This window comes from Eublepharis macularius, chromosome 1 (assembly GCF_028583425.1).
Source record: "Eublepharis macularius isolate TG4126 chromosome 1, MPM_Emac_v1.0, whole genome shotgun sequence".
Taxonomy (NCBI): domain Eukaryota; kingdom Metazoa; phylum Chordata; class Lepidosauria; order Squamata; family Eublepharidae; genus Eublepharis; species Eublepharis macularius.
Genome location: NC_072790.1, coordinates 239,141,120 through 239,166,869, shown reverse-complemented (window position 1 = coordinate 239,166,869; position 25,750 = coordinate 239,141,120). Strand labels below are relative to the sequence as shown.

The 25,750-nt window shown below is 49.4% G+C and overlaps 1 protein-coding gene across 1 annotated transcript in view; it reads left to right on the top strand.

The window, feature by feature from the left end:
- Positions 1–25,316, top strand: part of KCNN3 (potassium calcium-activated channel subfamily N member 3) — a 140,721-nt gene extending 115,405 nt beyond the window's left edge. Inside the window, exons 6-8 of the mRNA XM_054973280.1 lie at positions 11,783–11,910; positions 13,177–13,246; positions 24,866–25,316. Coding sequence (XP_054829255.1) covers positions 11,783–11,910; positions 13,177–13,246; positions 24,866–25,162 — 495 coding nt within the window. The 3' untranslated portion in view covers positions 25,163–25,316. The remainder of the gene's footprint in view (positions 1–11,782; positions 11,911–13,176; positions 13,247–24,865) is intronic.
- Positions 25,317–25,750: the final 434 nt, after the last annotated feature.

The following is a 25,750-nucleotide window of genomic DNA, read 5'->3' as shown; positions in this document are numbered from 1 at the left end:
CTGGCATGATCCCTCCCACACGCCTCGCCTGGCACGGGGAAGCGCAGGGCAGCCAGGCCTGACATGACCTCCTCCCTCATGCCCCGTTTGGGCCGCAGCAGTGAAGGGAAGCTGGGCCCAGCATGGCCCCCCTCCTTCATGCCTGTCTGGGTGAGGGGAGCGCAGGGAGGCCGATCAGCTGGGGAGGTAGGCAGTGCCGCAGCCCAGCTCCCAGCTGCGCCACGGCCACGGCTTCCTGGTTCCACACGAGGTGCGTGAGGTGTGGACAAGCTGCAGCCCGCATCCGGCCCAAATGGCAGGGGGCGGTGAGCACACTTCCCAGCTGATCTGCAGCCCAGCTCCTTGCTGCACCGCCCATGGAGGCCGCTGGGCTAGCTCGTGCCTCCCAGCTGAGCCGTGGCCCTGGCTCCCTGCCCCACTCTGTGCTCTGGCTGCGGGGCAAGAATGTGTGCCATCCAGCTGGGCCACAGCTCAAGGCCTGGGTCAGCCCTGTGGGAGGTGGGGAGCGTGGAGCGGGTGCACGTACCACCCATCTGAGCCACGGCCAAGCTCCCCGCCATGCCGCCCAAGGTAGCCGCTGGCAAGTGCGGGCAGCCACAAGCAGGCTGCAGCCCCAGCTCCTAGCCCCTGCTCCACGCAGGAGGGCAAGGTGACTGCTGGGTGAGCTTGCACAACCCGGCCAAACTGCGTCCCTGGCTACTTGCCCGCTCTGCTCAGAGAGCCACGGGGTGAGCAGTGCCTTGCCCGTTGCAGCTTCCTTGGCTGATCAGCTGGGGAGGGTGAAGGAGGCGCTGGCGCAGGTGGTGGATCGTGGCAGGAACGGCTAGGGAGCGGGCCGTCCTTCCACCCACACTGTGTTCGCGCCAATGCACCGTTGGGAACACAATTGGGCTTTTATATAGTAGGATTATTATTTATGTCATTTATAGTCTGCCTTTCTCACTGAGACTCATGGTGGATTACGCAGTGTGAGACACAAGTATACAAAGACATAGTATTAGTAATATATCCAGAGGAGTAAGCCATATTAGTCTGTAGTTGCAAAATAGTAAAGAGTTCATTAACACCTTTAAGACTAACCAACTTCATTGTAACATAAGCTTTCGAAAACCACAGCTCTCTTCATCAGATGCATCTGATGAAGAGAATCGTGGTTCTCGAAAGCTTATGCTACAATAAAGTTAGTTAGTCTTAAAGGTGCTACTGGACGCTATATTATTAGCAAGAATCCAATACAGAGTTCTTGTAGTCTGAGAGAAGGGGAAATGTTCCTTTTGTCCGGGTTCTCTACTCTGTCCAACACCAATTGAAACCAAAGCTGGGAAGCAAAAGACACTTTGCGACCTGCAAGTAGAACGCACCCTGGCCCAGGAGAGCAAGATGCCAGTTGAGTTGCTTCAAGGGCAACATCCTTGGAAGGATGCTCCAGCTTCCCGTGGAGGTGTCAGCTGTTAGTAGGGGAGGAGGAAGTTGTGATAGGGAAGTGCAGGCAGTTGCGGGGGGAGATGAAGCCTGTGTGGAAGCGCAAGCAGCTATGACATGAAAGCAGTTATGAGGGGCATGGGAGTTCGAAGTTTCTAGAATGGGAGAGAGGGCAGGATTCCAAATTGATTGCTGTTCCTTCTGAGTTCTAACAGCTTTCTCCCCCCTCCAGCCTTCTCACCCCCTCGGCTTCATTATCTAAATTGTTTTCTCCTTGATCTCTCCTGGTAATTTTCCCTGCTGGTTTATGGATGCTTTTTTCCCGATAAGCCAAGAATCTCAAAGCATTCTCTCTCCCAGGCAAAACTGACAAGATCCCTGATCGGGTGAGTGTAGATGGAGAGGGGGCCCACCTTCTGCTTGAGGAGAGATAGATGCCAGGGGATGAATCGAGGTCCCATCCGAAGCAGAGGTGCCTCTTCGGAGCGGGCCATACCATGTGTCCGTCAGGGGAGCCCCAGAGCAAATGAACCAACCCTGAGCTCTTTATTGAACAACCCCGTTGAGATGGTTGTTGTGGATTTTCCGGGCTGTATTACCGTGGTCTTGGCATTGTAGTTCCTGACGTTTCGCCAGCAGCTGTGACTGGCATCTTCAGAGGTGTAGCACCAAAAGACAGAGATCTCTCAGTGTCACAGTGTGGAGAAGATGTTGGGCTGAGACTCATGACTCAGCCCAAACCCACCTTCCTGAGTAGATATAAATGACCTGCCAACATCTTCTCCACACTGTGACACTGAGAGATCTCTGTCTTTTGGTGCTACACCTCTGAAGATGCCAGTCACAGCTGCTGGCGAAACGTCAGGAACTACAATGCCAAGACCACGGCAATACAGCCCGGAAAATCCACAACAACCATCATTCTCCAGCCGTGAAAGCCTTCGACAATACAACCCCATTGAGAGTCTTTCAACCTTTCCTTCCAGAAGAAGGTCACAAAGGTCTTTCCCCTCCCAAACACCCTCATCTTGGGTCAAGGTGGGGAATAACGCATCTCATAGCAGCGTCAGTCTGTGAATAAGTGATCCTCAGCCCTTTCTCACCCTCGCCCTTTCTCGATCATGTTATGCTTTGCTCTGTTGGTTCAGCTTATGAAAAGCCAGTTGCTTTCCGTGAGCACACTGTGCACTTGTGTCCATTGTATGCCGAACCCAGGGTTTGGGAAATGTTCGCTTTCATTTTAAATCTAAAAACAAAAACAAGTTTCCAGGCCTCAAGGCTGCAAAGTGAAGTTTAGGAGCGCGGGAGCAATGCCAGGGGATGATTTGTGTCACTGAATGAGAGTTCCTGTGGTCACGGCAGTTCCTGGCATAACTTTTCCATATTTTTATTCCTGACCTTCCTCTATGACAACCAGAGAGGCATGCTGTTCTTTTCTTTCTTCCCCTCCACTAACAACCCTTTGTGATAAGTTGGGGCTGAGAGATAGGAATTGGCCCATAAGCTTTATGCAACTTGGAAATGAATCTCCTCAATCTAATGACAACATTTTGCTCATTCATTTTCTTCCACGTAGTGGGAGCAGAATCTGTGAAGCAAAAGGTAAGACCTTGCTTCAGATTCTGCCGTTTCCATGTGTCTTATATTTGCCCAGTCAATAGGTCCATCTCATTCAGTATTTTCTGTGGTGGCCCTCCAGAGTCTAGGGTAGAGAAACCTCTTTTTCAATATCTGTTAAATGTGGTCCTTTGAATGGAGAGGCCAGAGATTGAACCGGAGACCTCTGCATGCGAAGCAGGAGTCACCAAACTGCACCCCGAACTCACTAAACAGCCTGTTATAATTTCAGCAAAACGTTAGGATCTTCATTATAGGGGTAATAGCATTGGCCTACCTTATAGGATTGTTGTAAGGATGATGGTGCAATGTCTGTGAAATCCAGGAAACTGTTACATAACCCTGAGGTCACTGTGCAGAAAGCTGGCAGGTTGGGAGATGAGGCATGAATATAAATAATCAGGATTGGCAGGGCTTTTTTTCTGGGAAAAGAGGTGGTGGAACTCAGTGGGTTGCCCTCGGAGAAAATGGTCACATGGCTGGTGGCCCCGCCCCCTGATCTCCAGACAGAGGGGAGTTTAGATTGCCCTCCGTGCCACTGAGCAGCACGGAGGGCAATCTAAACTCCCCTCTGTCTGGAGATCAGGGGGCGGGGCCACCAGCCATGTGACCATTTTCAAGAGGTTCTGGAACTCCGTTCCACCCCGTTCCAGCTGAAAAAAAGCCCTGAGGATTGGGACCCGTGCTTCCCATTACAACAAGAGATCCACAACACATCTCCTGAATTATTCGGCAGTACAGCATAACGTTTGTCCTTGCTACCAGTTCCTCAGTCTAAATCCACCCCCTCCAAAAGGGAATTTTTCAGGTGTATCTGCGTTCCTCCCCCAACTTGGAATGCGGATAAAAGCTTCAACGGGGTGCCATTTAGATTGGTGGTGGGCTAGAATAGAGAAAGGAGTTAAAGGCCCCTAACCCCTAAGCTTTCTTTGCCACTCAGATAAGCAGCCATTGCCGCCCCCTGGGCACCTGCATTTAGGGTGTCTGGATGTATTGGGAGATCAGTCACAGAGATCAGCCGGGAGATCAGCCACGGCGATCAGGCACAGACTGCTTTGCACGCTGGATCTCTCGGCCCCTGTTCAGACAGATCATTCAGAGTGTTTGCGGAGGACTGGCAAGGGGGAATGGACACCCTGGTGCAGGGAAAGCGCCTCTCTTGGTGTAACAGATGTGTGGGATCTGACATGTATTATACCAAGAGAGGCACTTTCCCTGCACAAGGCAGTCTTGCTTCAAGGGGAAGGTTTCTTGTACCTGGTGTAAGCATCATCATTCGCAGAATGGATCCACGGGATCGGACTTCAATTTCTGCTTGAGGGCCGAACAAATTCCATACATCCTTGTCAAAATGAAGCCATCTGTTTTCCTCTCTGCTCCACTCCTCTCCTGGGGCGCTCATTTCCTCCCCACCCTCCACCCCCCCCAATCTATTTTGTATTTTCTTCGAGACAGCCTTGGGTTGTGGCAGGAATTATTCACGGCTGGAGATGGGCTTCCCCTCCTTACAGCTCCTTAGGTGTCTTTAGCGTATCCCTCCACGCCAAAAGTGACAGAATACAGCCCGTGTAGGAAAATTGTAGTTACGCACTGATTGTGCATTGGAAGTAATGAAAATAGACACACACTCCAGTGTAGCTTTGCAAGAATACTTTACTAAAGGATAAAGAAAAATTAGGATTTATATTAGAGAAAAATAATAAATTGCTAAGCTGACTACATCTTGCTAGAAAGTAACTGAGAGACAGAGAAAAAGCAACTGAGACAGAGCAATAAAACTTAAATATATTGCATCACTTAATTGCCCCCCCCCCCCAATAAACAAGTTGTCCAGTAGAAAATACCGATTCTACTTCATTATGCTTAGAGACTCCCATTTCTATGGCTCCAGGCCTAAGTGGCTACATGCAAAGTAAGTTTCCTAATTGAGCGAGTAACGCAAACAGCTGAACTCTTCCGTGACTGGAACGGAAACACTTGCTAAAGCCTAACAGCCTGTTAGATGAGAAGTTTGGCTTTCCAGCTCCCTGAACCAGTGGGATAAGAAGGCATACTGGGGGACACGGCCCTGTCTTTTGACAAGTGCATCTACTTCAGGGCGAGATGACAGAGAGGCAAACGGTGGGGTGGGAAGATTGAAAGTCTGTGCAGGAAATTGAATTCCCAGCCCTGAAATGTCTGATCCCTCTATAAAGCTGCCTGAGCTGAAGGCCATCAGCAGACCTTGTGGCAGGGAGTTCCGTTATCGAACTGGAGATACTCTAGAGTACTCAGTAGAGCAGCGCCCACTCCAGTAGCAAAGGACATTGTCAGCTGCATTACCTGTCTCCCTATTCTGTCTTTAACATGCCATTTCTCTGAAGAGCTCGGGGGGGCTTTTGTGGCTCTCCTCCTCCATTCGGCCTTCACAACAACCCTGTGAGGTAGGATAGGCTCAGAATGGCTGGCTCAGGATTGGTCAGTTACATGTACAGCCAAGGGCGGATTTGAACTCATGCCTCCCGAGTCTTTCAGTGCTTTAACTGTTACATCACACTGGCCATCATCTAGAAATTGGAGATGAAGAGAGAGAAAATAAGAGAATGTGAGTAAATCATTCCTTTAAACAGTGGCCATGGGTTTATCGAAACAGATCTAATATCTGTGTCAGTGCTTGGATTTTCTTATACTGGCTATCAGGAAGAGGTACTAAAGAACAACCTTTAGCGATTTTCAACAGGCCAGTTTAGCTAGCGATCCTGGAAGGTGTTTTGCCATCTTCTGGGCATGGAGCATCAGTTACTGGGGCAGTTGGTGGGTGGTGGTGGTTGTGAATTTCCTGCATTGTGCAGAGGGTTGGACTAGATTACCCTAGAGGTCCCTTCCGACCCTATGATTCTATGAACCTTGCTGAGTCAGACCAAATTTCCCTTTGCTCCCCGTATCCCTTGTTTCACGATGGCCAACCAGATCCCTCTATTCCTCCCAAAGGCCATCAGACACCTTGCAAAGCTTCCCCTTGTTTGTGCCTCCCCCAAACTGGATGCACAGGTACACTGTTTCTGAACACAGAGGTTCCATTTAGCCATGGTGGCTAACAGCCGTTGATGATCCTCTTTTAAAGCCATCTAGGTTGAAGGCCAATCCCACACCTTGTGGCAGGAGATTCTGTAAGCTAATGGGGCATATCATCGGGAGACGCTGGGGAGGGTGAAGGAGGCGCTGGGTTCTGGGATTATGGATAAGGGAGAAGAAGTTTTCTCTGCCCTCATTCTCCCCACCACGCATAAATTTATAAGCATTCTATCGCATCTCCCAAAACCCTTAGTCATCTCTTTTTCTAATCTTAAAAAGGCTCCAAACTGCAGGATCAATCTTACAAAGAGAAAAAGGCACACTGCCCAATATTGGTACCTATTGCCTACTCAGAATGATTGGCGGGTGATTTAATTATCTTGCTTGCACTTTGAATTTTGGAATACTCCATGTGCACTTAAAACCTGACATTGATACCTTTCCAATAGGTGCTCATGTTCCTCCAACATCTTTTGGGTGCCCTTCCAGCAGCAAACACACGCACACACCCGGCTAGGCTTTCATAATATTTTTTTTGCAGCACGCAGATAGCTACGGAGCAGTACAGGCTGACCTTCACTGCAATCTTATCTACGTCCTTGGCCATAGGTGTTAGTTTCAAACACGTGCCAGGCATTAGGCACGGTTTCCTACGCGATGATCTCTCGCTCGCGATGGATTGGCTCTTCAGGATTGCAATAGAGAGCTAAGGCCTAGCTGGCAGGCGATATGCCCTGCGGGGCTATCGAAAGGTTGACTGAGAGGCGTGTGTTAAAAGAAAAGGCCTGCGTTTCACCAGAGCAGCTGCGGTTCAGTGGCCAAGCATCTGCTTTGCATGAGGGTCGACTTGCAACCTGTTCACCGTTTGCAAGCAGACCTGATTTTTCGGCGAGCAGTTTGATAGTTTGTTGATCTCTTCGTGGGTGTTCAGCATGTTGTTTCGCTGTATTCTTTTGTAGTCACGCAGTGCAGAGCAACTGACTTTTCACGCATGTGTGTCCTCACTGAATCCTACTACACTCCTCCCATCCTTGCTGTGTAGCAGTTCCATTCAGCAGGCAGTTATTTAAGCTATTAGATCGCCCCCCAATCATTTAAATCAGTCATCAAGTCATGCTGTGTTTCAATAAAATCTTACCCTTTTTGTTCATCTGAGCAGTCCTGAATGATATTCACAGCTGCTGATCTGTTTGAATCAGCAGTGTCTTTGCGCATGTGCAGTTTTGGAAAACTCAGTGCAAACTGGTTGGGCAGGCATTCGCAGCTGCTCGGCACAAACCAAACGGACTGAGTGATCGGCTTGCATCTGATCGCCACCTTTGAACATGATAAGTTCGACAGCCCAAGCAAAATTTACAGCCACCCTATTGTGGAAGCCCCTGGCTCAGTCCTCTGAGCCTGGCAACCAGTGGGAGAGCTGGGGAGATGTGACATCACGACATCCAGGGCTTTTTTTCAGTGGGAACGCGGTGGAACAGAGTTCCGGCACCTCTTGAAAATGATCACATGGCTGGCAGCTCCGCCCCCTGCTCTCCAGACAGAGGGGAGTTTAGATTGCCCTCTGTGCTGCTGGAGCGGCACGGAGGGCAATTTAAACTCCCCTCCGTCTGGAGATCAGGGGGCGGGGCTGCCAACCATGTGACCGTTTTCGCTGAGGGCGATTTAAACTTTAAAGAACTCCCCCCTTGTTCCAGTTGACCCAAAGTGACGTCATTGTGCAGTCCTGAGTTCCACCACTGAGTTCCACCACCTCTTTTCCCAGGAAAAAAAGCCCTGGCGACATCACTTCCAGGCACAACCCCGAAGTGACAAAGGGTAGCTCTAGGAATCACCAGAAACGTCCATAGAAGGCATCTTCAGATATTATTGGGCAGAGACTGTAGCTCAGTGGTGGAGTGGCACATGCACAAGGTCCCTGGTTCAGTTCTTGGCGTCTCCAGGTAAAGGATTGCAGGTTGCAGTTGCTGGGAAAAGCCTTTCTCTGCCTGAGCCATAGGAGAGCCGCTGCCAGCCAAAGAAGGACAGTATTGAGTGAGACGGAACAAGATGAGTCTGCTAGGGTTGTCAACCTCTAGGCAATAGCTGAAGATCTCCTGGAATTACAGTTCCCCTGGAGCAAATGGCTCCTTCGGAGGGTGGAATCTATGACGTTATACCCTGCTGAGGTCTCTCCCCTCCCCAAACCCTGCCAGCCCCTCCCCAAACCCTGGGGGCTCCACCCCCAAAATCTCCAGGAATTTCACATAATCTGAAGCTGGCAACCCTATTAAGGGTCTCTGTGGCAGAAGATTCCTATCATCTCAAGCCACAGGGCTGTCGGTCGGAGTGTTCCACACTGGGTTAGATCAACCAGTGGTCTGACTTGGCAGAGGGCAGATTCCTGAGTTCAGAGGTTTGGTAGAAATCTGTGGCTCAGTGGCTTCGTACAATGAAGATTCCAGCTCCCCTCTCCTCTCCTGGCCTCTCCTGTTCAAGGCTGCCCGGTCCTGCTGTCGGGGAGCTGCAGCTATTCACAGTCCTGAGTTAGATGGACCGATAGGACGACTCAGTATAAAGTAGTTCCATGTGTACCTGTTGCGGGCAGGTGGCTGTGGCTCAGCGACAGGGCATCTGCTTGGCATGCAGAAGGTCCCAGGTTCGGTTCCTAGCATCTCTATGGTCATAGATCCAGAGGAATAGCCATTAGTCGGTTGTTGCAAAATAGTAAAGAGTCCAGTAGCACCTTTAAGACTATCGTAGTGTAAGCTTTTGAGAACCACAGCTCTCTTCGTCAGATGCATGCACAAGAGACCTGTGGTTCTCAAAAGCTTACGCTACAATAAAGTTGGTTAATCTTAAAGGTGCTACTGGACTCTTTTACTGTTTAGCATCTCTATGTAAAAGGAACAGGTAGGAGGTGATGTGAAAGACCAGAGACCCGGGAGAGCAGTCGGAGCAGACAGTATTAAGCAGGCCAGCGGTCTGTATAAAGCAGTCCCAAACATCCCAGATTCTCTGGCCAGGACTACAGATGCAAGGAAGGGCATTGCAGACAAACGGCTGCAAAGAAAGCCTCATCCTCCTCGTGTCTCAGTGAGAAAGGTGGGTTACAAATGAAGTAAATAAAATTTAAAAATGAACGCGAGATGATCAAAACCTGAGAGGCAGTACAGGAAAACCTCCTAAGAAACCTTAAAGACTGTAGAATGCAAGCCTGGGAGTTGGGGAGAAGAGGAGGCATTCCCAACACACAAGGTGACCTAGTGATTTCAAAGGCTTACCCACAGCGATAAATGTTGGGAGATGATTGGATTGTGCCTTTTGAATTTCAGATGTCTGCAATTACTGGATTGTGCTTTTGCGTTGTGCACAGCCCATCAGTTCCCGATATTTATCGGCATGGATAACCACCACTGCATTTGAAATTACTGGATTTCTCTGTTTTTGTGCGCCTCTTTGAAAATCAGGGGATGTGGGTTTCATGTGACTAGAGCAGACCTGGCTGTGTGTGTATGTGTGTTTTGATAAGCTTTTTGTATTTTTAACACCCCAAAAGTCCGCAAGCCTCCTCTGTTTGTGCTAGAGATGACGCGATCTGTACATGAACGTCAGAAGTAAAAATTAAGAAAATGTTCAAAATGCATGGGGAGGGGGCTGGGAGAAATAAATAGGTGCAGATTCCATTTTAATAAAGACATCTGCCCTCGTTTCCAGTTCGGGCCTGCCGTCACCACGGCTGTTTTCCCCAAAGAACTGAATGTCTTCACTGCTGGTTTGCATAAAAGCTAAAACAGTCTTGAAGCGCGGTAGATCCTGTGCGATGCCAAGCAAGACGGCTGTTGGTCCCACTTCCCCTCTCCCAATTCTCTGTGCCCAGCATTCTGTACACGAGGAGGGCCCGTAGCTCAGCGGTAGAGGATCTCCTCTGCAGGCCCACAATTTCTGGTTCAATCCATGGCTTTTCCAGTTCAGAGATCCCAAGTAGGCCATAAGGAACACAATGGACCATTGGTCTGTGTTATCTGCTGGGCATATCCCCCTGCAAATGAAAAGCTCCCAGCCATCGCAATCTGTGGGCTCCGAGTTCGAGATTTGCTGCCCATCGAGTTAATCTGGTAATAGCATGTTTTCAAGAAGGCAGTGGAATGGGCAGGGGAGGGTATTCATTGAAGCGTCGGGAATGCTGGCGCCAGTGAAGCTTCCCTCTAGCTTTCTCTTTAAGGGATTATTGGTAGGTTGGCTTGGGGCCAGGGCAGTCAGAGCCAATTAATTTTCCTGGCGAGGAGGCTGCTGTTTAACCAACAGCTTCCTGAGACGCGTGCGAAGCTGCCGGGCCCGTCTGCTGGCCATACGCGAGGCTGGTCTCGTGGAGACACAGCAACAAACTGTTCGTTTCCAGCTGGGCCTCTGTTCAGGCAAGGATCCCCTCTCTGAACAGAGACTGCAGGTATGGAACAAGTGCGTGCAGAGTGCGTGCAGAGTGTTGTCTCACTGCAGTCACCATGGCAAAGGCCGTACAGAACATTCTGTTGGGACCGGCCACCATAATGCAAACCACTGTGAAAGCCTAAGAGTTTGCCAAGCTCTTTATTGGGGAAAAAGGGGGCAGGCGTAGAAAAAAGCAAGCCCTACTCTTAAGACCGGTTCTCTCATAGAATCATAGGGTGGAAGGGACCTCTGGGGTCATCTAGTCCACCCCAGCACAATGCAGGAAATTCACAACTACCCTCCCCCCCGACTGCCCCAGTGACCCTTACTCCATGCCCAGAAGATGGCAAAACACCCCCAGGATCCCTAGCCAAAGTGGTCTGTGGAAAATTGCTACCTGACCCCAAGGTGGCGATCGGCCTTACCCTGGGCATGTAAGAAGGCCACGAGAACTAAGCCGTGATGTAACCTATTCTGCCCTCTCCCTCATGATCTGCCCAGGTTCACAGAATCAGCATTGCTGTCAGATGTATCCAGTCTAGATTTGAAGAGGTCAAGTAAGGCTGGATGGAGCTGCCGGGCGGTTTTTCTCTGCATCCCCCGTCTTCTCTCCAGGTTCTCCCCAGCCACGGCAATACCGGCATCACAACGCTGCCACCATCCTCCTGCTGTGGGCTGAGCAGTCACAGCAGGAGTGGCAACTGCCGGCCAGCTTTGACTGCTGCAGCATCTCCTCCTCGCTCTCTGTCCCTGCAACAGAGGTTGGAGTGGTCCAGAGAGGGGGAGGAGGAGGAGCTGGCAGCTAAATGACAATTCAGTCTTTCTCTTCCTCCTGGCCGAGATATGGCTCAGGTCAAGGGTGAGCTTTTCAACTGGAACACAGGCCCCGAGAGATGCCCGGCTTTGCTGGCTGTTGATTTTCAGTAGCCGGGGGAGAGGGAAGGAGGACTTCCTTGCAGTTTATGCCCTTCTTGCAATTGCCAAGAGGCCACCAGTATGCTGGGATTAGAAGCCGGATGCTGGACTGATCAGATAAAACCAGATAGATATTAGGGTACGTTCTCTTGCATGCTGAAAGGAAAGGATTGTCAGACACAACAATGGAGAAGGGACGAACCATGACCTGCACGCACAGATCCGTGGACAACAAGGTCTCTTGGCGGTTGTCATCGCGGTGCAACTTGCAGGGAGTAGAGAGAGGGGGATTGGCCCTCCTCTCTTCGGGTGGATGTCTGCTAAACCCCCTCTCCGCCTGGGCGGGCTCTCTGCTTTCTGCTTGCAGATCAAAAACGCCGCCGCCAACGTCCTGCGGGAAACCTGGCTCATCTACAAACACACCAAATTGCTGAAGAAGATCGATCACGCCAAAGTCCGGAAGCACCAGAGGAAGTTCCTCCAAGCCATTCACCAGTAAGCGGGGCCCCCTTTTTCCTCTGCGTTGGCTTCTCCGCTTGACGGGCCCCAGGTAGAAGAGCTGGGAAAGCTCTTGGCCTGGCCTGCGGGAAAGCTGCTGCCAGCCAAAGCAGGAAATACAGGCTGGGAGGGTCTGAGGTCTGACTCAGTGGGCGGGCAGCTTAATACCCAGAGGGAAGGCCAGAGCCCGGGGGCAGAGTGTGTGCCCAGCATGCAGAAGGGCCCAGGTTTGATCCAGGGCATATCCAGTTATGGATCTCAGCAGATGTTCAAGACCCAGAAGTGCCATGTTAGGTGGTCCGGCGGCCTGATATAATCTAGCTCCGTAACTTTTTGCTCCTGGGATCTTCCAGTCTTCATATTACTGGATCTTTCACCCAGGTTGCCACCTGGGGCACAGGTGACCTTGCAGCTAGGCATCAGGGCAGTCTTTCAACCTTGGCGTCTGTCTTGCTTTAAGGGGCTGGGGAAGACCCTTCTGCCCCAGACTCGTTTAAAACCCTCCAATGCTGTCGCTGCAGAAAACTGTTCCCGCTTTTCCTCCCTGCGGGGAAGGCTCAGTAATGAATCTCAGAGCACTTGCCCCACCTTTCTGGAGCTGCCTCCCACAATGCTGCACTCAGCGATTTCCCCGTTTCCTTTTTGACGGGGGCGATGCGGCCACGGAAATCTACAAAGGGGGTTTCTAGGAAAGAAATAGCTGGGCATAGAGGCAGTATTGAGAAGTGGGGGGTGAAGTGGTTCTTGCCAAAGGATGGCTGGTTGAAATGTCTTGCTTGCACTCGGATCCGCTCAGCCTGCAGAAGGTTCCGAGGTCGATCCCTGGCTTCTCCAGTGGTGTGTGTCAGGTCACAGCCAACTTGTGGCAACCCCCTGGGGTTTTCAAGGCAAGAGATGGAACAGAGGTGGTTTGCCATTGCCTGCCTTTGTGTAGCAACCCTGGACTTCCTTGGTGGTTTCCCATCCAAGTATTAACCCGGGCCGACCCTGCGGTACAGTTGCCAAAAATGCTTAGGGGATTTTCGGAGGGGCGGGGCTCATTGATGAGCTTTCGTGCAGGCCGCTCGGTGGTAGTGGAGTTCCAAGTAAGTGCTCTAGCCATCAAGGTGTCCTGGCCCTCATTGAGGCAACCACTACAGCCATGCAAGATGAGTAAAGGAGAATCGCCAGTCCCAGGTTCTGCACAGTCTCAAGGGGAAGAACGGTGGCCCAATTGACTGTAGCATTCTGAAGGCCAGCCTTGGTTCTTTCATCCCTTTCCAGGCTAAGGAGCGTCAAGATGGAGCAGAGAAAGCTGAGCGATCAAGCCAACACCCTGGTCGATCTTTCCAAGGTAAACATCCGCCTCCTGGTCCCTAGATGGGGATGTGGTGGTAGAGTCCAGATGTGGTAGAACAGAGCGTACCACTTCCCACTATGGGGGGGGGCGGCAGTGGGGATCACACTGGTGAATCGATTCCCAGTTTGGTGTAGTGTTTAAGAACACGGGGACTCTAATCTGGAGAACCGGGTTTGATTCCCCACTCCTCCGCTTGAAGCCAGCGGGGTGACCTTGGGTCAGTCACAGCTCTCTCAGAGCTCTCTCATCCCTACCCACCTCACAGGGTGATTATTGTGGGGATAATAATGACATGCTTATTAGACCGCTCTGAGTGGATGATAAGTCGCCCTGAAGGGTGGTATATAAATAGAGTGTTGCTGTTGCTGTTGTTATTTTAAATGTACCTTGCCAGGAGAAAGCTAGCACTTTAGGGAGCAATGTTCTCGCATGGCCTCTTGCCTGCTGTTCAACAGGAAGCGGCTGTTGGTCTTGTGTGTAACTAAGCATTTGAAAATGGGTTTCCCTGCCCCCCTGCCATCTGTCTTCTCATTCTGTGCCGCAACCCACAGACGGGGGGGGGGGTTATGCTTTCCCGAGTGACCTCTACAGCCTTCAGCGCCTCTCTAATCCGCCCCCCACTGGAGCCACCAGCTCGTCCTTATAAAGAGGACTCGAAAGGAAGAGGGGCAAAGTCCTGGCATTCATATTGTGAAGTCAACAAAGGAATGACTGAACCATTTGAGGCTATTCGCTTTCCTCCTCCTCCTCTCCGTCTTCCTGCTGTTAAAAGATTTTTACCTCTCCCTTCCTCCCAACGTAGATCATCAGGGCAGCTTCCAAATAAACTCCCAGAATCGAAAACAACAATAAAACAGCATAATTGCAGCAAACAGAAGAAGTGACAGCGGGAAATCCTATTAAGGAAGCAGGAATCAATTAACAGTCAAACCGTTTTTTAAAAAATTGTTTCAGTCTAAGAGAGCAGTTTTGACTAACTTCCTCCTGGCACCCCCCCTTTCTCTTTTTCCTCCTCCTTTTTCGTTTGTCCTTTCTCCATTTCATCCTGATTTTTCTTTTCCCCTTTATTTCCCCCCCACCCTTGATGTAGTGCCATTCAGATTATAGTCCTAAAGCAAATGGGGCATGAATGGAGTCCAGTTTTGAACAGAATCTCTGCCCGATGCCCTTCCTCAGATAGCCCCGCCCTTACACTCCTTTAGCCACACCCACTGAGCACCTCCCCTTCTTTCTTTAGCCACACCCACTCCCCCAGTTTAATGTTTACTCATTGGAGAGATTTCTGGCCCATTCCTGAGTCCAAAAGCTCTTGGGACAAACAGATCAGATACAGAAATACTTGCAGATCCGTCCCGCTGGTGGCTGCCCTTTCCCTCCGGTGCAAGTAACTTTCTGCAGATGCAAGAGCTTCCTCCGCCAGCGGAAAGCACCGCTGTTAGCAGAAGGAGTCCACAGAAGCCACCCTCTGCCATTAAAAACAATCTTATGCCCCAGCCCTGACAGCAACCTATCCGTGACGGCAGCAAAAAAACGATCCATACAGAAGTCTTTAAAAGACGCCGACGACAAGCAATTAGGAGGACCAGAATTGAAACACATCTGAAAAACAGCCGGGCCAGAGCAGAACGGAGCAGAACAGAGCAGAACAGAATCATTAAAACCCAGGCGTTAGTTAAATAATTCATCAACAAAATATAACAAGAGGGACAAAAATCATAACCATAAAACCACCCACAGGGCAAAACCCACAAGGAAAACTATTTTGCAGACAGCCTGGGAAGATAAACACCTCTCCACCTGGTGCTGAAAACTTGACAGGTCCTGGCATCGGGAGAGCCGTTGCCGGGAAAAGGCTTCCTGTAACTAGGGAGCCATAGCCGAGAAGGCCTCGCTTTTCTTTCTCATGCCTCCTTTGAAGAGGTCCGTTTGAGACAAAGCCGCCAAATAGAGTACTTCTGAGCATATGCAGAGTGCATTTCCCTTTCCCTCGGGCCTGACCCTAGACAGTTGTAATTCAGGAACAGGGCTTCCTTCCAGAGCAGGTGGCTGTCTGCTACAGAGAACTGCCTCCCAGCCCTTCCCTGTTCAGAGAGAAAACAGCGCCTCTCCACCCCCTTTGCTTAGAGCCAAGCTACAAGTGACGCCTGACACAGGTTGGACACTTGTCAGCCTACCTCAAGTTTTGATGGGAAATGTAGGCATCCTGGTTGCAGCTTGGCTCTCCATCACAGCTGCAAGACCAGGACGCCTACATTTCCCATCAATACTTGAGGGAACCTGACAAGTGTCCAACCTGTGTCAGGCGTCACTTGTCGCTTGGCTCTTAGACAGCATCTCAAGGACAGGGGGCAGTTTTTTTCTTAAGGGGATTGGAGTCTTGAAGATTATCGCTTCAAGTGGTCTCCCACTTCTACATCTCAAAGCTCGCACTCCACAACCACCCGTAGTCCTAGCCTCCAGTTATGATGGGGAAAGAAGGGGTGGTCACAAATGAAATCCACACGCCCCACCAATTCCATCCCCCCACCATAGCTTTCTAAAAACAGTTTGGAGGGGCAGGCCCCTCTAAAATCCAAGTGCTGCTATAACTACTAATTTCCACCAGAGCTAAACTACACAAGACAAATTACACAGGGAAGCTCAAGTGAAGGGAGGTGCAATGTTAGCTGGGAAGCATAGTTTTTCACCTCTCTACAGAGCTGGCAAAGATCACTCCTCAGAGGGTTTGTTAATTTCTTCTTTGCGTCCCTGAAGGCTCTGTCAATTTCACCTCCCCTCTGAGGAGGCAAAGAGGAAATTAACGAACGCGATCTTCGCCAGCTCTGTAGAGAGAGGTGAAATTTAAACTACACTTCCAGGCTAACATCCACATCTCCCTTCACTTGCGTGTGCTTGTGTAATACGTCTCGTCTAGTTTAGGTCTCAGGTCATCCGTTTATAATCTGCTGGTTGGATCCCAAAGATCAGTTCCACTAACAATACTCCCCACCTCCCATACAAGGAATCTTCCTCTGATATAGAAGGCTCACTCCAACTTTATTTTGCTTATGGACTCTTCTAAAGGCAAGGTTTCAGACCTGGGCATTTCCAACTCCTGTCTCTTTGGGAAGACGGGGGTGTGAAATAGAATGAGCACAGGCTGGCTAGCCACACACTTGTCGTCCGTGTGTTTCTCAAGCTTCTGTTTTTATTGTGATTTTGATTTGTGTACAGCAGTGCCGACCTTGCAAATAAAATCGTAAAGAAGAAACAAATCGTAAAGAAGCCAGGGAGCTGACAACTCACCGAATCGGACAGGAACTCATACATAATGCACAAGAAACAAGAAGAAATATTTTCAGGGTTGAAAAAAATGTTTTCAGTGTAGCAGTTCTATAAGCTAAGGGACAGCAAGGACTTACTAGATGGGAGAAATGAACAGCTTCACACCGTAGCACAAAAATGCATGGCCAGTGATCTCAGGGGCCGTGTAAACAAATCGCTAAAACCCAGGCCCAGCCAAGCTAGATATGACCCGAGGTCCGTCTAGTCTAGCATACTGTCTCATACAGTGGCATACCAGATGCTCCTACAAGAAGGGTACGAAAGCCAAAACTCCCAGCAACTGCTATTCAGAGGTACACTGCCTCTGAACAGGGAGGTTCCCTTCAGCCATTGCGGTTAACAGCCATTGATGGTCCCCTCCTCCATGCATTTGTCTCCACCCCCTTGTAAAGCCAACTAAACTAATGGCCCCCGCCACTTCCTGTGGCAGTGAATTCCACAACCTAATTATTCTTTGGGTGAAGGCGTACTTCCGTATTGCCTGTCCCGAATCTAGTGCTCATCGACTTCATTGGCTCCCCCGGAGTCCTGGAATAATTCTGGCAAAAAAAACGTTCTCTGGATCCTCTTTCTCCACCCCGTTTATAATTTTACAGACCTGCGATGAGGTCAGTTTTTCTGTTTTCCACGCTAAAACCCCCTCAATATAGCCCTTTAACCTCAGCAAGCTGTGGCCCTATAACACTGATTGCAGTGGTTTGGCGCTAGTGAGAAATCCAGTGCAGGGGAAGGGTATTTTACTTCTTGCTGCTTTCTTGGAGAGTTTGGAGGTTGGAGATGTGTGCCTCTCAAGCCACCCCATCCAAGATCCTATGTTAGGGGTTCATCCAAGCCAGTGTTCACGTCTTACGCCATTCTTTTTTCCCCTTTAGTCAATGCTCAGGTGCCCTCAACATGCCGTGCCATGTGGAGGGCTGTGAGGGTACTGTGTCCTCATCAGCCTGTATGGAGGGGGTTGCCTTCTTTAAAAAAAAAAACAAAGCAGATAAATATTACACAATCATATTTTCTGGAATACTCGGGGAGTCCCCCAAGCAGACAGAATCCTCGACTTTTGAGCGGTCCCGTTTTGCAACCCTGTTATCCCAGGTAAACCATAAGGAAAGAAGGAATATAAATATTTTAGCTAATAAATAAATAAGACAGGGTGAAATTAAATCAAGCAACCATCCGCTTCACTACAGGAAGTATTGAGCTGGGCTAGCTCCCTGTCAGCATAAGCCGTAATAGGATGCAGAGTGGTACCCACTTTGTCATTTGCTTTGAAAATAGTTGGGAAGAAGATTGAATTTCCCTGGCATTGTCATGGTTGTCTTTGTACCTCCTGGTAAAGCAGGGTTTTGTTTTGTTTTTAAAAAGAGCCTGCAAAACCTGTTGAAGTGGCAGGGAAAGTGGGATAAAGATTCACCCAATCTGAGCAGTAGTTTTTCTCCCAAATTCCCTGGGGGAAGAGCGGTCCCCTCCTTATCTTTCTCTAGCCTGTTCTAGCCCTCCCTGCATGGAAATGAAATGAATTAGTGGAAGCAATAGTCATATGACAGGTTGGGTGCTGTAAGAAATCATAGAGGGAGGGGATAAACAGTTTGAGAGAGTCCCTTCCGCTGACCCAGATCTCCTTCCACAGCAGGGTTCACAGCCTTTTGGAGTCTATGAGTGCCTTTGGATGTTAGGAGCAATCACAAAATGGCCACCACAGGAGGCGGAGCCAATTAAAAATGGCCACCACAGGAGGTGGAGCCAACCACAAAATGGCCACTACAGGAGTTGGAGCTGACTAAAAATGGCTTCTGCAGGAGGCGGAGCCAACCACAAAACATTAGGGAGTGTGGTTACTAATACATAAGAAAGATCCTAATGTAAAGAACCAAAATAAAAAGTGCTTAAAAGACCAAAGTAGAACAAAGGTCTTGCATAAGGAACAAAGGGCTAAATCTTTTATACACAGATTGAAAAGCAAGAGGCTGAGCACGGTCTTGTTCTGCCTTAAGATTTGGTCCTTTATTCCTTATTCAAGACGTTCATTCTACTTTTCCCTTTCATGCCAGACTGTTGTTTTGCATGTGAAATGTCTTGCTTTGTCCCTGTGTATGCTTTGCCGAGGTTATGCGTATCTCTGATATTAACTCTTCAACAGGCAGAAGCTCTATTTAATGGGATGCCTTTTAAAATTACCATACTGTTCAAAATTACCATATTGTTACCTTCAGTCACTCAATGAAGATCCTTGTTGCCGTGGTGTCAGCTTCTCCCAAAGCAACATTTTTTAAAATCTGCAGAGCTCATCAGAAACCCTCCTGGGCAAAAGCCCCAACTGACCCTGCCCATTTTCTAAAAACGCTTGGTGGGCATCAGAAAAGATGTCAGCTGGCGCCATGGCCATTTTGGGACCCCCTGCTCTACAATATAAGCTTGTGGGGGCGAGGTGGCCAATTTCCCCTCTCCGCTTTGTCTTTTCTTTGGTTCAACTGCCCTCAACATACCCTTCCTCCTAGAGGGCAGTGAGCACGGTCAGTTCTCATCAGGACATGCTTTTTAATTTATAAACATACTTGGACAGACTCCAAGAATGCGGAAGCCCCAGGCCTGTATCTGAGTGGCCCCGTTTTGCTTGATTATTAACTAGGCTATTAGACGAATCTTAAAAGTCTATGAGGAACAAGTGTGTGGGGTTGAATGGAGTAAATAATTTGGAAAGTTCCCCTCCCCAAACCTAAACCTCCCCCTCCAGGATTCTGTAAATGCTCAGGGATTCGAGCAAGCAAATTTCCCTATCTCTGTCCCCACCCCCTTTATCTGCCTCTCGGCAGTCCGTACCTCCTGGAGATTGCTCAGTCTTCGTCAGGGTGTAATGGGTGTAGAGCTCCCAGTGGGGGCAGGGGATACCCCTCTCCCAGCCTCTTCCTCTCCTTGCCACCACTTACCTGGCCAGTGGGGTGGGGGGCATGGGGAACAGGCCCTGGAGGCAAGGGATATCCCCGGACAGTGCATAATGGGCGTGCTCCCCAGTGGGTGCAATAATGTTACTTCCTCAAGTGACGTCATCGTGCCTGGTGGTGGGCATGCTCCTGCTCTTCCTAGGAGCTAAATCTGGCCCCCAACAGGCTAAATTGGCCCCACACAAAGTATGGAAGCAAGCCCATTACTTAGCTAAGTGATGTCATCCAAGTGATGTCATTGCGTTGGTGCCTGGAGATTTAAACCAAAGGTAAGTGCTAGCCCCCTCCCTCCCACCAGCAGGATATAGGGACCTGGCAACCCTAATTGTTTGTTTGTGTGTGTGTGTGTGTGTGTGTGTGTTGGGGGGGGGTCCTTTTCCCTTTTGTCTTATTTCCAGTGTACTGTTTTTCTGAATAGCTGGGGACTCTCCCCGAGTCCATAGAAACCCTGACTTGGTGTGTGGGTGGCCCACGTGTGCGGCTTTTATGATTTGCCCAAGCCTGCCCACTGTTAGTTAACAATAATTACTAATATTACCGTGTTGAAATTGCTTTTCGGGGGGGGGGTCTGGGGCCTGCCGCGTGATCCGACACCTTCCGTTTAGGGCTTCCCTCAGCATTTGGTTGCCAGGTTACCCTGCGCGTGTAAGCAACTCCGTTCTTTTTCTTGCTCAAACCAGTCAAAGGCAGAGAAAAGTGATGGCGGTGGGGGCGGGGGAGGCACATTTACAACAGGCAGATGCCGCTCCGGGGTCCGGGGTTGCCTCAAAGGGCTTGTCATTTGCTTGTTTGAGTCTGTGCATGGTGGGAGGAGGGAAATGTGGAAACGGGGGCTTTGAATGAAGCTTTTCAGCCGTCCCCCCCCCTCCCGACTCCAAAGCTCTTTATGCTTGCCTCTGACCCCTTCCACCTTTTCCCCAGCATTCACAGTCTGTGCTGCCACTGTGTTCTTGGAGGAGGGGAGGGAGCTGGTTTTTGCCTTGCACAAAGCCAAGTTGCTCACTGCGCTTGTTAAACAACCAGCTTTTTATTCAGGCTCGCAGCAGCTCCCCTCCCACCCCAGTCTTTGCCAGCCATTCTTTCATCCTCTCACCCCACCGACACACACATCTTTTTAAAAATCTCCATCCTCCTTCTCCCGTTGCTGGTCTCCATTTGGTTTTATGGAGGGCTCCCCCCGCCCGCCACTGTTGTGGATTGTACGGGTGCGGGGGGAGGTTGTTCCGCAAAGCAATCAGGGCTTGCCGTGTCCTGGGAAATCATGTGGAGAGAACAACAGAAAGGATGTTGGATGTGTCTGCTTCGTCCCATAAAATTACAGAAAACGTTTCCCATCTGCCCAGCCCCGGCCAGAGAGACCTGTTAACTGGAGCTTCTTTGCAGAAAGGAAAATTCCCAAGCAAGTTTCTAGCCCTTAACAGTTTCTAAAAGGAAAACGCGAGTGTTCGGGGCCTCCTGAAACACGTTATCTGATGCCAAAGCTGTATTCTCAGTTCCAGCTGTTTACAACAACTGGATTTGGGTTACAGCGGCTTTTATCATCATCATCATCATTATTGAATAATAATAATCTTACATTCTGCTCTTCTCGCTTGCACGGGCTCAAACTGGATAACAACCATGGATAAAATCACATTTAAAACCATAAATAAGATTGCCTCAGTCTGCCTGTTGCTCATCGTCCAGTGCTGAATCTCTGCCTTTTTGCCTCTACGCAGAATTCTACCTCCTAAGTCATTCTCCTCTTTCATCAATCTGACCATGTGACACCCTTGTGTAAATCCCTGCCCTCTCTCCTCCGAGATCCAGCACAACCCCCAGATTCTTGTCCCTCTCTTTTAACTCCCACAGATGGTTTTCCCACACATTCTTCCTTGCTGCCCCTTATGCCTGGAACTCCTTCCTGAAACACCCGTGTAACTCATGCACTTTTATTCTCTTCTCAAAACTGATCTCAAAAGGAACATTGAAGAATTGGGAAGAAAACACAGAAAAGGATAATTCAAAATGATCATGGGGCTTCTGCCCTATGAAGCAAGGCTATTTTTTTTTGTTTGGGAGGAAAAGATGTGTGGCAGAACAGCTGTGGGCACTGGCCCTCTGTGTATAAGAATTAACTAGGGGGCAGTCCTGGCACATGCCATCCACCTAGTTCCTCTTAATCCTTGGCAGGGCTTTCCTCTCCTTTTCGTACACTGCTGCTACCATTTGGCCATTGTGGGAATTGCCTGCTGAGTGGGCCAGGCTCCCAGCTACTCTGCGTAGGCCTGCCATTCTGGGGCCCCGCCTCGTGCCCGGGTCTCCTGTTGCCCAGCGTCCGGTTACCGCAAAGACTGCTTGCACACCGGAGTGGGATTAGCAGTTCGCTAACAGAGCCCCCCCCCTCCTCCTGGATAATAACTTTTTAATTGAAAAATTTCAGCATAATTATAAAACGTACAGTTAAAAGAGGAAATGAAAGAAAACAAAACTAAATAGAAGTATACAAATCAGAAAAAGGAACATAAAAAAACGAGAATAAAAGGGAAAGAAAGAGAAGGAAAAACTAGCTAGTAGGAGTATATACCAATTTTCCATTTGAAGCAATCAAAAGCTGATACTTATTCTAAATTTAACGTTAACACTTAACTCTCCTTTCTTCCTAATCTTCAAAAACGCATATCATTAATTCTTCTGCATAAAGTCAATAAGAGGTTACCATACAGTTAAACGTTTATCCAAAGTCTTTTCTCTAATCGAAGATGTTAGTTTAGCACAACATAGTCCATCATTTTCTCCAGCCATTCATCCATTGTAGGCAATATACCATGTGTACTTCCAGCTGTTTGTTCATTAAACCCAGCTAAAACATCTCTGGTTTCATTTGTATGTCGATCGTCAAAATCTTCTGAACAATTGAATGAATTGGCTTCCAGAACTTCTAAGCTTTATTGCATGTCCACCATAAATGAGAAAATGTCCCTTCTTGTTGACACTTGCAACATCTGTTTGAAACATTCTTTTACATTTTGGATAGTTTCTCTGGGGAAATATACCATCATTTTGTAAAAATTCTATTTCAAATTCGAAAGATCCTTCAGCCACATATTCTCCCATTGTTCCACATGAATTCTATATCCAAAATTCTTTGCCCGTTTTATTATACAAATCTTTGACTTGTTCTTCTTCTGTGTCCAATCTCAACTGCCCCTTTCTTATGCCATTTTAAAATAAGTGTGTTTGAGCAACGGAAGTCTAGGTGGTACAGAGAACAGCTACCAGCATCAACATTTATAAAGCATTTGTTAAAAAGAAAATGTCCACACACATACCTTGAAACACAGCAGTAGTTTGAGCAAAGGATTCCAAAAGAAAGGTGTAAAAATGCAGTTTCTCTTCCCCTCGCTCTATACATGCCCTAAGTGGATCTTACTCTAAGGCAGAAGTTACAACTTTTTGGAAGCCTCTGCTTACTTTACATGCTACAGTAAAGTTGGTTAGTCTTAAAGGTGCTACTGGACTCTTCTCTATTCTGCTTAATTTGTAGTCTTGGTTCAGGCCTGCAACCCTCCACATGGCAACAGCCGCGGCATGCAGGAGCCAAGTGAGAGATCCTCCTAGCTCAGTGGAATCAGTCCAAAAGAGGGCTTCCCCTCAGTGTCAGGGGATTTTATTATCTCCGTTTGCCCCCCACCCCGCCCCCCGGGGGGGAGTCAGTGAAGCTTTTCCTGAAGTCTCCAGGAAGTGTCTTTCCAGCATCTTAAATTGTCCAAATCTCTGTCGCCTGTGGTGTCCCTTCCAGCCCAAGGTATGAGCTGGCCACTTCATTGTCTTCAGCCCAGGAGGCCGTTGGCATCTGCCAAGTCTGGCTGGGTGTGGCCGGAGCACCTTCGGATCCCCCGATGGATTCTCAGCTAAGAGAGGGAGAGGAGAACTTTTTCAAACTACGGTTGAAGGTTTTGGAACAGTCCAGAACCCCCAAGGAAAACGCATTTCCCCACAAGATGACCGAGGGGTGGGGAGAGGGAAGTCTACAAAATCATGCGTGGGGTGAAGAAAGGGACTGGGGAGAAACAATGCAGCTGGTGGTCCCCCTGTGAAACTGATGGGCAGGATAGACGAAAGGCAACGCGGCTGCCTCTTGCCAGATGCATGTGATGTTGTCCACAGGCTTCGATTGGTTTTAAAAGGGGGTTGGACAAATTCAGGGGAGGAGAGGGGCACAGCTGGCTGACAGCTACAACAGCCAAACAGACAGAAGGACACTGTTTGTGTGATGCTGGGGAATAGTCAGTAGGCGGGAGTATAATCAGTAGTGTTGTCTATTGGCCTTGCTGGTGGGCTCCCTGTGGCACCTGATTGGCCACAGCTGGAAATGGGATGCCATATTTGTCTGAACCAATACGGTTACATTTAGGTTCTCTTACAGTTGCAAGTGGCAAAATAGCAAAGAGTCTAGTAGCATCTTTAAAACTAACCAACTTCATTGTAGCATAAGCTTTCGAGAGCCACAGCTCTCTCCATCAGATGCAACGAGTTTCAAGTGGGGTGGCCATGCTGGTAGAAGTAGAGCACATATTTGAATTTGGTTGCACCGAAACTGGCAAAGTTTCCCAGGATAGAAGCTTTCCTCTCAGAGCTCACTTTGTCAGATACAAATGAGAACGAAGATCCACCATCTCTAATATCCAAGTCAGAAGGCAGGAGGGGGTGTTACCAAGAAGGGCCAGTTAGAATCAGGATGCAGAGGTACGGTGCACAATCTAATCCGCTTGGTTAGAATTGGGGAAATATGCACAGAGGTGGACAATGCAGAAAAATAGCATCTGTAACGAGATAAGAATCCGACATCCCTGTTCTGCTTGGGGAGGGTCCATTTTTATTTATTTTATTAAATTTATATTCTGAGCAAGCGAGCTCAGAGCAGATCACAAAATACGATAAAAACATGGTAGTATAAATGAAACACGAATCAAAAAAATCCATTGTCCTGAAGTTGCTGAGGAATTCTAGTTCTAGTTCGAGGTTCTCTTTAGCTGTTTTTCCCAGGTGCCTTTGGCTTGAACTCTTTATTTCCCTCCCCTACAGAAACTAAGCCTTGAAATCTGCATTCATATTCTTCCCCAGATTATTTTTACCTCCCCCCCCTCTCTGTTACTTCCCGCATGTCCAATTTTAGATGGCAGGCTCTGTGGGGCAGAGACCTGTCTTGCTTGGTTGATGCTCCATCAGGCTCCAGGAACAATGGTAGTGTCTCAATAATAAGTGGAGGATGGAGTAGGGAAAGTTGTGGTGGTGGGGGGGAGACCCTCCCTGTTGAAAATGAGAATCCGACCCTGACTCTGTGTCAGCCTTTCCGATTTTCCTCTCTCAGATGCAGAATGTTATGTACGACCTCATCACGGAGCTGAACGACCGGAGCGAAGACCTGGAGAAACAGATCGGGGGCCTGGAGTCCAAACTGGAGCAACTGGCCACCAGCTTCAACTCCCTGCCCTTGCTGATCACGGACGCTCTGCGCCAGCAGCAGCAGCAGCTCCTTGCCACGATCATCGAGGCTCGGGGGGTGAGCATGGGCGTGGGCGCCCCTCAGACTCCTCTCTCTGACAGCCCCCTCGGAGTCAGCTCCACCTCTTTCCCTACTCCCTATACCAGCTCCAGTAGTTGTTGAATTGCAGCGAGAGCACCGGGGAATCCACCGCGGGATGGAGGGGGGTCTTCTCCGCGTAAGGGCAACTCGATCCTCGTCCAAAGGGCGCTCAGCATCCAGGTGCGCGGGACCGCCCGCGAAGCGGAAGGACGTGGACTCAGCTTTGGTGCCTGTGTGTCGGGGCGGGGCGGGGCAGGTGTTCTCAGCAAAGTCGTTCGCTGGGCGAGAGGAATCCGCGCTCAATCTCAGGTCTTCAAATCGAAAACAAGCCAACCCAAGGTCGGAAGCACTGACGTGACGGAGCAGGGGGGGAGCATTCCACTGTGTGGACCCCATGCTCTAGGTGATGGGGTTGTTCATCTCTCTGTCCCCCCCTGTTTTGTTCCTTTGCTCCCCCATCCCCGTTCATTAAGTGTCTTGCCAAGAAAGCTCACAGAAGAAAGGTGAGCCAAGGTGCAGTGCTCCCTCCCCTCCTCCCCTCTGTACAGTCGCAGTGAGGAATCAAGATGTCGCATGGGAACTTCCCAGTTCTTCCCTCGCAGCTCCTTTTGGCTCTCCCCCCCCTCTCCAGTTCTGTTCGGGTACCTTTGCCGAAGGCCAAGTGCCAAG